The sequence below is a fragment of the Rhopalosiphum padi genome, chromosome 3 (assembly GCF_020882245.1).
Source record: "Rhopalosiphum padi isolate XX-2018 chromosome 3, ASM2088224v1, whole genome shotgun sequence".
NCBI lineage: Eukaryota > Metazoa > Arthropoda > Insecta > Hemiptera > Aphididae > Rhopalosiphum > Rhopalosiphum padi.
The window spans coordinates 26,848,047-26,866,239 of NC_083599.1; the positions used below are offsets into that span (position 1 = coordinate 26,848,047).

General features: G+C 25.2%; 1 protein-coding gene across 4 annotated transcripts in view; it reads left to right on the forward strand.

Annotated features, from left to right (window-relative positions):
* Positions 1–14,103: 14,103 nt before the first annotated feature.
* The window catches only part of LOC132926305 (papilin), a 48,812-nt gene continuing 44,722 nt past the window's right edge, over positions 14,104–18,193 (forward strand). For all 4 annotated transcript variants that reach the window (XM_060990649.1, XM_060990652.1, XM_060990650.1 and 1 more), the window contains exon 1: positions 14,104–14,445. In XM_060990649.1, coding sequence (XP_060846632.1) covers positions 14,423–14,445 — 23 coding nt within the window. In that variant the 5' untranslated portion in view covers positions 14,104–14,422. The remainder of the gene's footprint in view (positions 14,446–18,193) is intronic.

Consider the following 18,193-nt stretch of genomic DNA (forward strand, 5'->3'; position numbering starts at 1 on the left):
AACGGAGTTTAAGATATAATATATGGTAAATCCTCTGGCATTATTTAATTTTTCATAGGTAAATCATGCAGGAACAATTATAATATTAATAAATGTATTACCCACTATATAAAACCAAAAGCTTAAAACGGACGACATTTTCTGTAAATCCACAGTTTTTGACTGATTTTCATCAAATTTTCGTTAATAGATTCATCAAGATCCGTAATGTCCTAAGCTAATTAATACTTTTTATTACTTTACTTTTCAATACATGAAATTTAAATATAGTTATTTTACAATTAACTTTATATTATATTGTTTTCATTGGTTAAATAAAATAAATATACATAATTAAATATAGTTTTAGGCTTCCATTTTATATTTGGTCAAAACAACTCCAATAACTGTGTAAAAATCTGTGCAGTTTACATTTAACGGAACTTAACAAAATAATAAATTCGTGATAATTTATTCTGCCATGGGCAATGCTATACAATATCATAGTTAACATAAATAAGCCGCCCATCGCAAATAAGCTGAGATTACTCACTGTTAAGGTCGGATACTCAGCTATCTGCAATGATATTATAATAATATACTGTTGTAGTATACCACTCGCTGGATACCAAAATCTAGTTTCTGCGATGGAAAAAATTCACATCCTACCCACTTATCATTTAAGTCCTGTTCGTGGAGTATATTATATACTATATTATTATGTTATAGCAGGAGCCCTGCAGTGGGTGGGTAATCTTCGTTTTTCTTTGATATCGAGTAAACGAGTTTCTTTCAATTAGTCTTTTGACTGAAATTATAAGGTTGTATTCAAAATTATAACCATATAAGAAATAACTTTAAAAATATGCAATATAAAAACACTAATAAGAGCTATTTGTATTGTAAAAGAAGACCATAATATTTATTATTAACTAAATCAATAGCAACAAATACCTAGTGTAAATAACTAATAATTATTAGCTTAAATATTTTGAACATTTTAGCGTGTATAGAAAACAATAGTATACGCAATGGCAAAACATTTCAAGTTTCAATGGTTCATATTTTTTTTGAATTACCAAATGATCACTAAAACTGTTATTTTTCATATACACGTATCCAGTTATATCAATAATTGATGTTCTAAGTTTCTAACTCTCGCGAGACTTTTTTAATTATGATAAGAAATAATTATAGCAGGCTATTGTATTGTATTTTCAACTTTTCAAGCATAATAATGTATCAAAATTAAACATTTTATGAAATTATTAGTACAAATTAATTTATACATTTTCGTAATTTTGGCGAAATTTCATCAACATTTTAACGGCTTTTACTTAAAAATCTTGGCTATGGCGTATTTTTAAAAATGTTTAGTTTTTGAAACTAAAACAACAGCTTATGAGGCACTTTGTACAGTTAAAACAATTATCAATCAAAATAGAACTAATTAAAATATTTTAAATATTTATAAATAACTCAAAAAGAGCCAAAATATTTTTAAAACTATTTATTATTATCTATGAAATGTTAATATAAGTATTTGGTGAACATTTAAATTATCAATGATTATTCATTTTGACGAAAACTGTTGTCGCGTAAATATTCTCATTTACCTATTTTTTTTTTTATTTTTCCTAGTTATTTTGAAACTAAATGTTGAGTTTTTGACGCCGCGAAGTTTCCCTTGTGGGAGTATATCAAATTCACTACCTAAAATTCCTTTTGGTATTGAAGATATTTTCAATTGTAAAAAATGTCTTTAGATGTCAACAAAAACACATCGTTATAGAACCAATATGACCGCTTTGCTAAGAATATAAAATAAACGTCTTATAGTGCGCACTACGCATGGTTATTTATATCATTAACATAAAACATTAAGTGGTTGTCAGAAAGTACTACAATCGAGTTAATTTTGGAGAATATTATTTTAATAATATACAGGCAGTATATAAGTACTTAGTTTTATATGTACAATTATAAATTATAATTAATTTAATTTAAATGATAACAGGCGATGACAAAAGTGCATCGAGGTTCATTTAAAACGACTTTTAGTTTGGGCAACAATATTATAATATAATATACATTAACTAGAATATGTTGGCTTGACGTGATGAGAGTCCCATTCATTGTTATTTTAAACATTTTTATTTTTACTTTGCTTGTGGCGTAGGAAAACAAAATTCATTCGTTTCAAATTTGTTAACAGTATAAAAAAAATTGTGGTTAAATTAAAATATAAACCGATCTCACTTACTGACTTTAGTTCAGTAAACACGTTTTACTTTGTATATTAACCAATACATATTTTATAAGTTGTCAATCGGTAAAAAATGATTGATAAGTAGTAAATAGTAAATATAATGGATCTTTTTTTATACTACGTCATACATCTCCAAAATATGATAATAATAATAATATTATATGTCATTGTCAATAATTATTGTCATATTTTTCGAGATTTCTATTTTTGGTAATAATCAACCGTTTCGGTTCGGGAGTGTTATAATAATATATATGGAGACTGCCGACTGCATTCAAATGGTAACAACGTCGAGCCCGCCACCCGGACGGCGACAGAAGCTGAAAGTCGACGAACGTGATGATTATAATAATAATCAATCAACGACATATACCTTTGTTGTGGGTGAGGGGTGGGATGATGGAATGTAGTAGTATTGCATCTTTAATCAATCAAATAATAATAAGGAGAAAAACGAATTAAAAAAAAAAAATACCATTTTCGAAAGATATAATATAATATATATATTCTTGTATAACTTAAATCAATCACGGCTTTTCAAATCCGTCTACGCTGTCGCAGTATTTGAAAATAATAATTATTGTAATTATTGCTCACTAGATGCAACGATATTATTTACACAAAACGTTATTTATTATAACATTCATTTTTACAGTCGAATTTCGTGGATTTCTATGGCTAATAGTAATGTTTATATTTTGTATGAGATAATGATGTTTTATTTTGTAATGTAATATTTCATAATATAAAACTACAGCTATAACATAATATTATATGCTAAAAGACGAATCAATTTCTAGCGTCTCGTACTTTTTTCCTAATTATCTGTCATAGTCCTGTATTTAATTCATCAGATTTGTATCACACTCTAAAATATATCTGATATCACATTTAAATGTATCGATTTTAATTCTACATATTATATATTATTTTTTATTTTAGATTAAAATCAGACATTAATAATTATATTTAAATAGTGACTAACTATCAATCATTATAGTTAGTTTTAAAAATATGAGTAATTTATTGTTTTTATTATTTATACTGCAAGTGAACCTTAGATTTTTTTTTTACATTGCAATTTATTTTGTTTAATTTTTAATTTAAACTTTTTGTTAGCTTAATATCAACTCAAATGTTCTACTTTTTTACTCGACACTAGCATTACAATGAACGATCTTCAAAAAAAAAAAATTTTTTTAATTCAATTTATATTTTTAATAAATAAACGTTTATTTAATTTTTAAATTAATCAATTTTCTGTTTTCCAAAAGTCATGAAAATATTTTAATTTAAAAGCATTAATTATTTTTCAAAAGAATAACAATTTTGTTTTTTTATTGACAATTGTCCTTCAAAACTATAAGAAAAAAACAAGTCTTAAACTATTGAAATATTCCACAATTATTCCGCAATGTAATTATTGTTTATACTATAAACTTTATAGATACCTAAACGGAGAAATTTAAAAATTATTTAGACTAGTTTTAAGCTGTTTATATTAATTTGAAACATTTAGTTTTTTTCGATTTGTTGAAAAAATTATTGGTAATTCAAGGTCATTCTTAAGTTGTGTGTTTATATATATATATACATTCATGCAGTCAGCTCATTAATTATAAATTATGCAAATAAAATAATTGTAATTTAAATTTAAATATGTTTTTAATATTAAATAGGAATACGTAATTTAATTTAATTATTATAAAAGAGTAATATTTCAATTAATAATGTGGTAATGTGGTATGTATTTTTATTCATAGTGAATTGGCATTTTTTCTTTTTTTATAGTAATTTAATTATATATTGTTTAAATGCTATCGTATATTATATTAAAAGATGCTTTTGGCGAGAACTACAATTCACACTTTTATTGAATATTTGATTTATTGCAGAAACCTTATAAACTAAATGAAAAAGAGGCCAACGGAACATGGAGGCGTCCATAGCACTTCCGTCTGGTCCATATCTCTTTTCCTCAACGATAACACAATTCATTGAAACGTATGACTTTCGGTTGGATTTTTTTTCACTTTATTTTTAAATGAAAGAAATTAAGTTTATCAAAGATTTTTAAGTAAATAAATGTAGTAAAATAGATTTGTTTGATTAAAAATAATTTTTTTTTCATAGTCAATATATACATCCGGTTGTAAGTTTTATAATAGCTTAAAACCCTCAATAACATAATTGATAACTTCAAGTATATTTTTATTGAAATAAGACAGACAAAAAATTACTTTATTGAAAAAGCGAAAATTAGATTTTTCTAATGTACTTATATAAACTATTTCAAATTCGAATAAAACAGGTATTCATATGCTCTGTTTAGAATAGGTTTCATTTTTTACCAATGAAACATTGATGTCTTAGTTACCGTATAAAAATATAATTAAATAATTACTTTATTTTTGTAGATATGAATAAAGTTAAGGTTTTATTTGATTTTATATTTTAAATTTAATTATGGTAACAAGGAAGAGCATTATGTTTAAATTTCAAATTTAGTAACTTAGAGATTTTATACAAAAGGATTTATTACGAATTATATATATATTTAGGATTAGAGCAATCAGTATTATAAAAAATAGTAGTATGACAATATGGAGAAATGAGCGTTTGTGTTAAATTAAACCACTAATAATTGCTGTAAACATCTCATTAAAAATTATTTTGGTAAAACCATAATATAATGCATAATATATTATATGAAAAGATGTTTTTTTTTTCAAATAACTATATACACGTATTACAATTGTTATTAGTTTATGACTATATTTAATAAAAGTAAATACCTATAGACTACGACACTTAATCAAATTCAGATGTTAATAATTATTTGATATGTAACTTGTGATATACGATGTAAAACCTTGATTTGTAAAAGTTGTAAGTGCAACCTGCAATAGTCATTTTTTATGTGCACTTAAATAATTGAATATAATCTTTAACAATACCACGGTACATGTAATAAAACGGTTATAACTCATAAGAAAGTATTATGTAGGTACATATTATAGAGTTGATTGTATTTATTATTTATACAAAAAGAATGTTTAACGATAATTTTTATTCTTAATTAATACTAATATATTAGTTTTACAATGATTTTTTGTGTGTCTCATGACATTTTTTGGAGCAGTGAAAATGCTTCGATTATTAACTTCGAGGGTTTTTATTTAATAGCAAATCATATCAAATTAATAGTTTTTAAGGATGATACTTTTGAAAAAACGAGAATTTTCATCAATATTTTTTCTATATAAACTCATTTTTTTTTACATAAATTATGTAATTTAAAAAAATATAACCGTAAATACTTGACACTTTAATCAAATGTTGACATTTTTATTTCCTATACGTGATATTTTTTTGCACTTTTTGAGATATTTATAAACATTTGAAATTTTCAACTTTTTTTAGTTTTTTTTCTCTTAATAATGTCGATAAGAAATGTTCGCTGGATCATAATTCATGACTGCAAGTTTAATTTATAGTTCATCGTAAAATATTAGCTATTTAAAAAAATGTAAGATACGTAGTTAATTATATGGATATTTGAACTTAACATTTTTACAAAATTCGTCAAAATCGTGAGAACATTTATAAAATGTTTAATTTTTAAATTTTTTTGAGTTAAGGATTGAACAATTAATATAAGTTGATACTGTAACCGGAAAATATTAAAAACATATAAACACAATTATTTTATAGACATTTTAAGTTAAAATTTCGACTATTGTATAGCAGAAAGGTTACCTGCTTCCCACTTTTATTTGTTCTTATTCTAATATATTGTACTGATTATGTATGTATTCGCGTTTCCTGTAAACAAGATGAGGTTTAAAATACCGTTATTTTTTGATATATCAGTAGTCATAATTTCAATTCAATTTATATAGGAACAACGAATATGTTATATAATTTAATATATTTACACATAATATTTTTTTCCACTTTAATATAATATAGCCTCAATAATTCTATACAAACCTAAATAAATATATAGACATCGAATATTTCTATTTCAAGTACACGTTTTTATTGGGACATCGTATTCCCATACGAATATTATAAACTTTACGACATTCTAAGTTTATGATAGTATATATGGCTAGGTTATGGTTGTAATAATCGAGTCTTTTCCATCTAATAAGCATTTGGTATTGATATTTTCTGAAGTGGTCTCAGTAATCATTAATAAAACCTCTTGTAAAAAAATAGGATAACAAAAAAAAATTTAGATCTCACAATTCAATAACAATTAAATATTTACAATCGATTTCCTATTCATCAAGTCTTCATCATTAGTGTAACTGGAATGGCTAAAACGCTTATTATTTATGTATATACAACTATTTAATTTTCTTTCTAAGAGTAGGTACTTAATTGATAGGATTATTATTTATTAGTATATTACAATAAATGCGTTCGACATAGATTGTATTCATTAATTTTTCTAGTACCCGTCTTAAACATAAATAAGTGTGATATTTGTATTTTTTCTAAAAATTAATCAAGTACGTGATAATAATTTGTATCATGCAACATTGACCACTGGTACTTTATAACAATGAATCTCCGCCCAATTTTACTTTGTAATCGTATAATTACATTTTTATTAGTTATTGGTTTTTTTTTCTATGCCGCGTATACAATTAATTAAAACGCTATGTATGGACAAAAAAAAAAAAATACAATATCAGATACATCGGTGCACCTGATGGCAATTATTAGCCCATACTATGAGTAGTAGCAGGTATTATAGATATTGTAGTATTAAATTTTTAATTTTAAAACGCAAAGACGTGTTTCCTAACAATAATCCTTTTTAATAAGCATGCATGTGTTAATTCATAGGTTATATTTCCCATTTAATTTTTGGCTAAATATGAAGTCGGACAAAATATGACAACAGTCAATAACCAATGACCAACAAACGATTAAAATGAGTGGAATAGCAATTTGTTCGGAGAAGTAAAATGGATGTAATTTTTTTAACGACTTTCTTCTGTTGAATAATTATTGGCTGTATTTCTTTATGGTTACCATAGTTTATTGCAAGGCTATATAATGTGCATAGTTAGAGTAAAAGACTTAAAGTTGTATTTTTAGCTGCATATGTGTATTTATTACTATATGTGCACATTTTCTAAAATAGCAATACTTTTTCATTAATAAATTTTAATTATTAGGTCAATAAAATTTTTATCGATTTAGTTTGAAATAATTGGATATTTAAAATTATTTAATTCATATGTGTTTTATTTTGTTTCATTTTATAGCTTAATGAAATTATTTTGGAATCAAATAATGATAAATTTAATTTAATTGTTTAACTACATACAAAAGTAAAACGTCATTATAGACAATAAAATAAAAACTATATATGCTGGGCGATTTTTTTAATCAAACAATACTCATTATTTTGAAATGTATTAATGTTTTTGAAAATATTTCTTTTATATTATTGCCACTTGAAATAATACAAAATTTAAAAAAAATATATAATATTTTTTAATACTTTACCTATGTAATTTATAGTTTATATCATGGTAATTTTTTTAACTCATTAATTTTTTTTAAATGACAACATACATTTTTAATTTCATATTCTGAAGCAGAATATTTTTTGGAGTATTTTGTTGCATAAAAATCGAAATTTAGACAAGTATTTTATGGGTTATAAGTATTATAGTATTATAGCTTAGGCAATTTCAAGATATTTATTGTATATATTATATTATTAAACTAACAAGTAATGAATTAGTAATTAGTAATACATAAACATAGGTATATTATATTTAACAGTACCTAATTGAAAAATGTTAGTTATTTTTGTAAAATACTAAAATGTAAAAGTATGAATAGTATGATCCAACTTACATTCGTAAACAACTACTTTATAGGTAGTTGCTAATTTATTTAAATGAAACGAAGAAGCACCTAATTATTTTAAGCCCAACTCATTACAGGTATATTGTTATTTAATTATTAACGTCAAACTATTTTAGAGGCTTAAATAAAGTATTATAAACAGACTATTTAAATTTAGTTTAGTAATCATTTTTAGTTACAGTTATTTTAATTAACAAATACATGACATGTTTACAATGACGAAAACAAATTGTAATTTATCGTAAGCAATAATTATTTCTGTTATTAATTTGACAAACATGATTTTTCTTACCTAACCCCTTTCTTTGTGCATTTAAATGTTGATGATGAAAGATGTAACTAAAATAATGATATGGTTATATTGATAAATAATGTATTCCCATAATATTATAAGAATTTACCTATTCCGGTAGGTATTGAATAAACTTAAAAATAAATAATAATATTATGATTTCCAATTAAAATTTATTTTAAATAATTATTTTGTATACTAATAAGGTAGTAGTATCTTGTTATACCTATTTTAAGAGTTTCGTGTTCCTTTATTCTTACAAATAATTAACGCAACTCAATTTCTAATTTTTTTACGATCATTCCTGTTTTGTTTTAATTCTATTTTTTTTTTTAAGGTAATGTATATTTATTTAAATTGTATAATGAATTATATATATATATATATATATATATATACATTTACATCAACTAGAGTAATTTATACTTTATATAATTATATGGTTGTTTGACACAATGCGTGATATAGAAATATTTGTTCGTTAAAAATAACTGAATTTGTAATGTTTTGTGACCCATCGCTAGCCAGCTAAGTTGATAGTTGGAATAGCCTAGGGAAGAACAGCTATATAAGACCCACCAAAAAGTCGGTAGAATGGGAGTGGGGTGGTAGACCCATCTTCAGATGCACCTCTTGTTACGCGGAATTAATTTTGGCCGATTTTTGGGCACGTAAGAACAATTTTATATTACATGCAATGCATGTTTGTATAAAAAATCACAGACTATAAATAGGAGAAAATATTTTTAAAAATAATTTAAATAATTTCCTAAGAATCTGAGTAAACTTCACTATATTGGGTGCTATAACGAAATGGTGATCAAAACTAGACGTGTCTAACTTGTAAAATGAACCTCCTGGAATAGCTTAAGAATAAAATAAGGTATGGCTTGTAAGGTGATAGCCATAAAATCCTAAAATAATTCAGTATTATAAACTTATCGTGTTATAATTTTAAATATATGATAATTAGCAACCCGCGAGCAATGTATCGTATAGTTCGTTATTAGTTTTTCACTAACATAATAGTAAGACACTTCTACGGCTTCTTTTTTCATTGTAAATATGAGTTACTTATTATATTTTGACTCCAACACCAATAAACATTTATTTTAATTGTCAAATATTTTTGTTGTTTATCGTTAAAATATTTATTTTATAATTCAATATCACATTTAATAAAATAATAACTAGTAATCTGTTGGAATTTTTTTTTTCATTTCCTATATTTTTACTTCTAACACTTCTTACAAAGTATATTACTATATAGTTAAATAAATGCCTACTATTTTTACTTGAACTTTTGTCGATTTTTTAAAATTATTTATGAGTTTTATTCATTTTTATGAACGTATTACACCCATGCAAATAATGCAACCCTCTTTTTATCATTACATTACTTTTATCTTATACATTTTCTAATAGTGGGCATTTTGATTTACATCGATGACACATTAGGTAATACGAGATCGTCATTGTATATTAAAATGCCTAGACAATTTATGAAATATTCATTTTAACTTTTATTAGGTATAGCTATATTATACCAGATTACGCACTTAGACTATAACAATAATGTAACGTATACTTAAATAAAACCAGGTTATATATTTTAGAAATTAATTATTTTTCGTTTTAGAATCGCAGTTAATATATTATTGTTCTGTTATTTTTATAAATAATTAAATAATCGACCGATTAAAATTGTATTTTATTACATCACCTTAAACTTATACGGTAAAAAATATATATTATATATACTCGATATATTATTTGACTATAATCTACACATATTTTATTATGTATAATAACATAAACAGTATTTAATAATGCATATTATTATCTGTAATAATAAATTATATATTATTACATAAACATTTTAAATTCTATAATATGTTTATTTCGTTCTTTGGGTGTTATATAAAATAATTGGTCATCGGTGAAATATTTCCAATGACATTTATGACGTAGCTTTTTTTTTTCAATCGTGATGAAAAAACGTATATTATTATGTCAATACATTATACCTAAACAATAAGCGTGTGATGATTCGTTTAAAAATGAACGTTATGATGTTGACATATGAAAAAATACACGGAAATTAAATGAACAAAAAATATACTACCTAATTAATATAATATCAACAACGAATTATTTGTCTGCATATTACGAATTACAATACATATTATTAGTACAGACTTTACAGTATATCTATCCATTGTTTGGTGTCTACTGCAGGTAATAGTTACATTTAATTTAACTTAATATGCATAATATATTATACGTATACCTAGGCACGTATGTATACTTGTTTACAAACGACTAACACATTCTAATTAATTTATTACCGAAAAACTCGAGCTCATTTTTGGTGTGATACCTACTAAAATGTCTAGTATAGCCAACACCAATAATCGTATATGTCGGATTAACGCTTATATTTAAAGTTTTTGGCAACAATCCCGAGTATTAAATTGGAATTGTGGCTAATTTCTTTCAGCGAGGTTATAACATAGAAAAAAAATTATATATTATATTGTAAACACTAGGTATAATATTATAGCCATTCGAGACGTTTAGTCTACGGTGTATTATTTTTATTATATAGGTCGTTTGTCCCCTGGTTTTTAAATTAATTTTTTCAATAAAACTTAATAATAGCACTCAAGAAAATAATATCATTTTTGAAAATCAATTCGATAGTAGTTCATTATCTATTTGATTATGATACTAAAAATAAAACGAAATAATAAATGTGCAAATAATATTATTTATTATTTCTAAAAAAGAGTAGAATATACAATTAAACAGTACATAATTTAAATATGATAATTATGAATATATTTATAATATTACGAATGAATTGGCATACAAATTGAATGTAAATTTGTAAAACGCGTGTTTTGTTCATTTTGAATTATTTGTAATTGGACGTAATTGTATTATAGCCATTTCCACAAAAGAAGCAAATTAAAAACTAAATATACATTTAATTGATCCAAACTACTTTAAATTATTATTGTTCTTGAGAAATTAATGAAAACATTGATTTAAAACTCGAAAACCAAATATCACATTTTAATATATTCCGAAAACCTAACGTCTATGAATTCAAGTTGTCGAGAATATATATTTTTCATTGAATGCAACTGATTATTTCAATTAAAATGTATGTAATATGATATACCTACTAATATTCACTCTATCTTTTACCCTTTTCGGATATTCAAATTTTAATAAATCGTAAATAAACACAAATATATTGCAATGAAACAATGAAATAAATTGTGTTCTAACTAATACTAATAATATGTATTTTTCAGAACTGGACAATGTTATCAATCAACCATTTAACATTTAATGCGCAGAAAAACACAAATTTGACAACTACGGCTATAAAGGTTTATGTGATGGTCTTTGTGTGGTCAAGTTATATCATTCAACTTAGTTAAATTAATTTTATTTGTTTTAAATATATAAATAATATAAATAACTAATAGGCAGTTTAAAATAAATGTATTTAAATAAGTTGTTTTTGTTAAACAATCCTGGCTAACGGCAACAAGTTAATTTATTATATAATAATATATATTTATTCCCTATATAGTATACATTATGATGTATATAGTCGATAATTATTTTTTTATATTATGTATTAGTCGATTATTTATAAATAAACGTAACGTGGATTTAGGTAATTGAAACCAACTCGTTATATTTTATTGAGTGTATGTCAATGATACAGATCAATTAAGTTTTTATAATTAAGTGAATAAATGTTAAAATTAACTTAATTATTTTGACTCGTTTGTGCGCTCTATATTTCGGCAATACCTTTAGATTACAGACTTTAGTAAATATTCGGTCTTAATGTATTGCAGTAGGCACGTCCATATCTATAATATAATCGCAACGATACATAAGATAACATACCAAACCATTTATAATATTATAATACATATGGTGATTGAGAGATTCCCGGAATTGCCACAGAATGTTCAACGCTGTGTAATATTTTAGTTACCATACAACACAACATTTATATACAGAATGATTTACGCAGTATGGTCATCCCCTTTAAAAAATAAATATTTTAAGAATATTGCAGTTATTAAAAATCTATTTTTAAATAAATCTCAAGAGTATATTTTCAAATTGTCGATATATTTTTGTACTACTATAGCAGTGTTCTATAGAGATATAAACTTCTGTATTTCAAATAAGGGTCCCCCTTTTCTATTGTAAATTACTTAGTGGTTATTTTTTTTGAAAATGTTTACATGTCAAAATAAAAATTTGAGTAGCTTTTGAGCTATTTACCAAGGATAATATTATATTGTCCTGCAGGATCGTGAATCGTGATAATGGGTTAGAAAACTATTAGGGCCACGATGACTTGAACATTTTTGTAATTAATATTAATCTATCTATATTTATAATTTGTAAAGATGGTTCAACTATAATAAACATTAGATCCAATACTACGTAGTCTATTTTACACTTTTTAAAATTATTTTCAAGGATAATTTTCCTTGTCATAAACATTTTAACAACTGAAAAACTACCTACTCGTTTACATTTTGAGTTATAGGTAGTTAAATAAATAAATATTCCTTAGAAGTGTTGCTAGTGAACAATTTCCTCCACAAACTATTCGACATATACTATAAAAATATATAAAATAACCTTGTACCTAATGTAATTTATTGTTTTAAAAATATTGTAATATCGTCTTTTGATATGTAGATAAAAGAAAAACAAGGGAGGTGAATCAAAATTTTCTGAAAAATCATCTGCTAAATAATTTACAGTATTATTAAATGGTGGACGAGGGAGGTTCCGTTTGAAAAACCAAAATTTGTACCAGACATTAAAGCGAAAAAAATCTCAATGATCCGAAAGTGTGAAAGGTCTTTAAGACACGTTGTATATATACTTGAAAATTCCGATTTTCAAAATTTGAACGAATTCCTCTTGTCAAAGGCAAAATGGAAGCGAACATACTTGCCGAATCGCGTCTTATATCGTGTGTCGTGCGTTTTCGTGAAACTCGATTATAGTGCGTATTATCGTAATAATATGTATCGGGTTATTTATGTCGGACTATAGAATATTATATTCGTCCTCCTCATTGCCACCCCGTCCGACTGGACGTCGAACCATATGCGTCGTCGTCGGCTCGTCGGATTTAATTATTATACATTTCGGACACGTATATTATAATAATACCGCGGGTGGGGCGAAGACCACCATTTATTATAATATTATAATATTATATATTATAATACGATGTGTACGCGCGCACACGATATTATAATATTATATTATACGCGCACGCACACACGTATACACGCACGGCACACCACGTACACACACGCACCGCGTTTATTATATATATATATATATTAATAGGAGCGCGATTCGGGTGCGTGTGTGCGTGGTGCACGCCGCGCCGCCGGGGCGGCCACGTTTGTGCGTGTGAGCGATCTCGCTCTCCGTTTCCGTCTCTCTCGCTCGCTCCGTCGTGCGGCGGCGGCGGCGGCGGCAGAAGAGCGGTAATCCTCAGGCACCACCACCGGAGGCGGCGGCGGCGGCGGCGTCGGACGGCGCGAAGCACCCGCAGCATCGCGGCATCCCGCGCCGTCCCGGGGACCCCCCGACAGAAAATTCAGTCGCTTTTTCGCCGCGAGTCAGTGACGACGACGACCCACCAACACGGAGAGAATAAAATATTATTATAACGCACACCGTCGCAACACTCATCTGTCCGCCGCGGTCTATACACACACACGTATGCGCACGTCTGCGACGACGTGAACGTGTGTCTTATGCGTACCCATCGTAATAATAATACAATAAAACCGTACGATAATAATTCGTACACGTAATATTATTGTGGGCATATTATTTTTGGGTAAAATACGCGCGTCTCTGCGCGCACTTGTCAGGCAGACGCCGCGATCGCAGTCCGACGGGCCTTCTAAATGGACGTGCTCAGACACGAGAAGTAAGAAACAATTTCTATTTTTTTATCATTATTTTCTTTAGATTTTTATTGTATATTCTATTAATATCTATGCGATTTTTTTTTTTTTTTTTTTTTTTGATATTATTATATTATAATATTTAGTTAGGTATCGTATTATAAGTGTGTAATATTATCGATTAGGATTTTTCGTATTTAATCCTTTTCTTTCCATATTTAAAAAAAAAAAATGTGTAATCGGCGGATCTAAATGTTTTAATATATCCTCGGATATCGTCGTTTTATACAATATTTTCACTTATAATAAATAATGGTATATTGTGCATTTATTTTATAAGCGGCTTAATATTAAATAATATGGTTAGGTTTTAGTTATACATTTTCAACATACTTTTATTTCTTAGTTATTACAGGGCATTTCACTTAAATCTATGTATAGATCATTTATAGTTAATAAATTAAACGATTATCAAAATTATAAAACTTTATTATCATAAAGTATAATGTTTTAGTAATATGATACATTTTTTTTTATATAAAATGCTACTAGAACATATTTATTTGTATTTAAAATCCATAAAATCATATGTCATCACTATTATATATGAAAAAAATTAAAATTTATTAATGAAAAAAATATAATATTCACAACTACAGGCTTAAAAAATAATTATATTTTAGAAACATTTATTTTGCACGAAATAAACGTGAAAATACACAATAAACGAAATTTTAATATGTTTTGGTAAAATAATATGTATTATTAAAAAATTAACAATACGAAATGAACATTGCTCGATTAGAAAAAAAACTAATGTAATAATTTGTTTATTCATTCCCTTAATTTTCAAAATTTATTTTTTCAACTTAAAATTCCATATTATTCTTAAAAAGAAACTTGTTATGTTAATTGTGTCATCAAATATTCCATGAAACCCATCACAGTATTAAATACCAAAAACGATGGTCCCCCCCTAAAGATATAATCTCAAATCAAAACGAATAACTACTTTTACGATAAGTTTATGATTGTTGCCGAGTAATTATTGTTTTTATATTTGTACGTCTTTAGATTCTGTAAGACGTAAAATGGAAGTTTTTATATACTTTAAGTTATCATGAGAATTATAAAGAATGAATACACGTGTTGATTATCATATTATTATTATATATAAATGTATACAATTATATATTATATTATATTGTAAACTGTATTTGTTGAAACCGTCAAAAATGGAGTGCACGCCATTTAATTCACTATGAAGATAAATTGTAGTATAAACAGCAAGTAATAAATTATAATTTTTTATAATAAATGTACGTTTCCCACGCAGTTTTGGCGTGTGTATCGATAACGATGATATTAATGTTAGTTATCTAACTTTTTCATGTGATTACAGTTTATCTTCTATTCGACTATAACGCATCCAAATAGATCGTTTTTTACCCAAATACACATGTAATTCAAAAAAATATAAAGATACAACAATAATATATATATATACATATATATTATGTCATTATTACAGAACATTGAAAATGACCTAATAAGATAGGAAATACTAATAAGATAATAGTACTTACTTACTTTTATAATAAAATATTGAAAATATTACGAAATATTCTTAAAAATAAATATATTTTTTTTCATAATTAAATATAATTTTGTTAATAAATTTAACAACATCGTAATAATAATGTTAACATTGCACGTCTGAGTTGTTAAGTTTAAACGAAAAAAACCGAAGACTGTTATATACCAACATTCCATTCATTAAACTGCATTATTAAACTGCCTCGCTCGAGCCATTTAACGTATTTTAATTTTGGTTGGGAGACTTTAATGCTCTATTCGAATGTCGAAATTTCTTTTCTCTATATAGGTACATGAGATTGTTTTTGAGTTTTGAAAAAAATTATAATTTTACATCAGAATAATCGAAAATAAAGAACAAAAATAATTCGAACTGATTGGTAACCTTATATATATCGGTAATTTATTTAGAATTTTTTAATAGGTACATAAAAAACCATGTGATTAAAACAATTTATGTTTCCACTAATTATATCAAAAATTAATGTAATTATTTAGATTATTATTCTATTTTTAAAAGAGTTTTTAAATAAATTATAATAAATTATAAAAACTATTTTAAAATATAATTATTTTCAACTCACATTTTAATATTTATTTGTTATGTTTATATTACATATTCGAAGTTAAATGATTTGTTGCTTCTCTTACTTAAGTTAAATTATTTAATTATTTTGATTCACATTAATCTATACATTTTAAAGTCGATAAAAAAAACAAAAAAATATTATTATTTATAATAAAATGAAGTTAATATAGTATATTATTATATTTACAATGATTTTTTTTTTTATCGACGAATAGTAACTATGCATGCACTTTGTTCAAAAAATAAAAATTATAATATTAAATTACGGAGCACTATTTACTGAATGCATTTTTTACATGAAAAAAAAAAAACAAAAAAGTTTGACAAATTGGGTATGTGTATGTTATTCATTGTGTACCTTCGGGTTTTCAGTCTAGAAATTCATTAGTATTTAAAGTATTCATTTGTCTGGTATATTGGTGCGACCATATAATAGGCATGTCGTTTTTTTATTTTTGTCGTTCCGTCGAGATACAATGCATTCATTTTATTATTTTTTTTTTCACGGAGCAATGTTGTATTGCAGTATTATCAAATAATTGAATAATCGAAATAATTCTCATATATTATTTACCATTTTTGTGACTAGCAATTTGTCTCGTGTGTATAATAACTATTTATATTCTCAAAAACCATGAAACCGTGTAGTATAAATATTGGCTCATAAAAAGTAAATAATACTAAATACTAACTATACTGCATAGGCTCGTAAGATCTAATAGTCTTATTGAGTATCTACTTAAATAAATATGAATTATACAAAATTGATATTTGCGGAATAAAAACGTCTTATTTTTATTTGCTAAAACATATTTTGTATAGGCATATCGTATATGACATAAGTAAATGATTATATATTTTTTTAAATAATAATGTTTGCCTTTATCTTTTTAGCTAAGTACCTATATTGCTTTTAAACAATGGTATATGGTTTATATATACATTATTTTTGATGTATTTTAGCTTTATTATTATTGTAATATAATAAATAATATTATTAAAAAAAAAAAATCTAAGTGTTTGCTTTGATTAAAAGAAAACTTTTGGGTTGTAATATTGTGTGTAAGTACCAGATTAACAGTAGTTCAGTATAAATACGTATACAATATTGTAACTTATATTTAATGCCAACCTCGGCATTACTGACAGTAACGTATGAGTAGGTAATAACTTCTTCGGTAACATTCTTACGAAAATATAAACTAGTTAAAATAATAAATTACAATCTAAGAAAAAACCAAAAATATTTTAAATCATTTAAATAACATGGATTGTTCGGTTTCTTATGATTCACATTATGGAAATTAAGTTAGAATTTTATTAACAAGTTAATACTTAAGCATTCATAATATTTAAAATAACACCTTATTTATATTACTTTAATTCTTAAAAAGTATTATTTATCCGGAGATGATGGTAAAGTCACATATTTTGACATTTGAATAATTATTATTTTGTATGAAAAGCTTTATTCATTGGAAATCTTTATCTCTCTGAGTTAAATACTTTAAGTAGGAATGTCGATACATGTAAGGAAAACCATCACTATACTCGTATATTATATAATAATCAAGGCCTTATATACT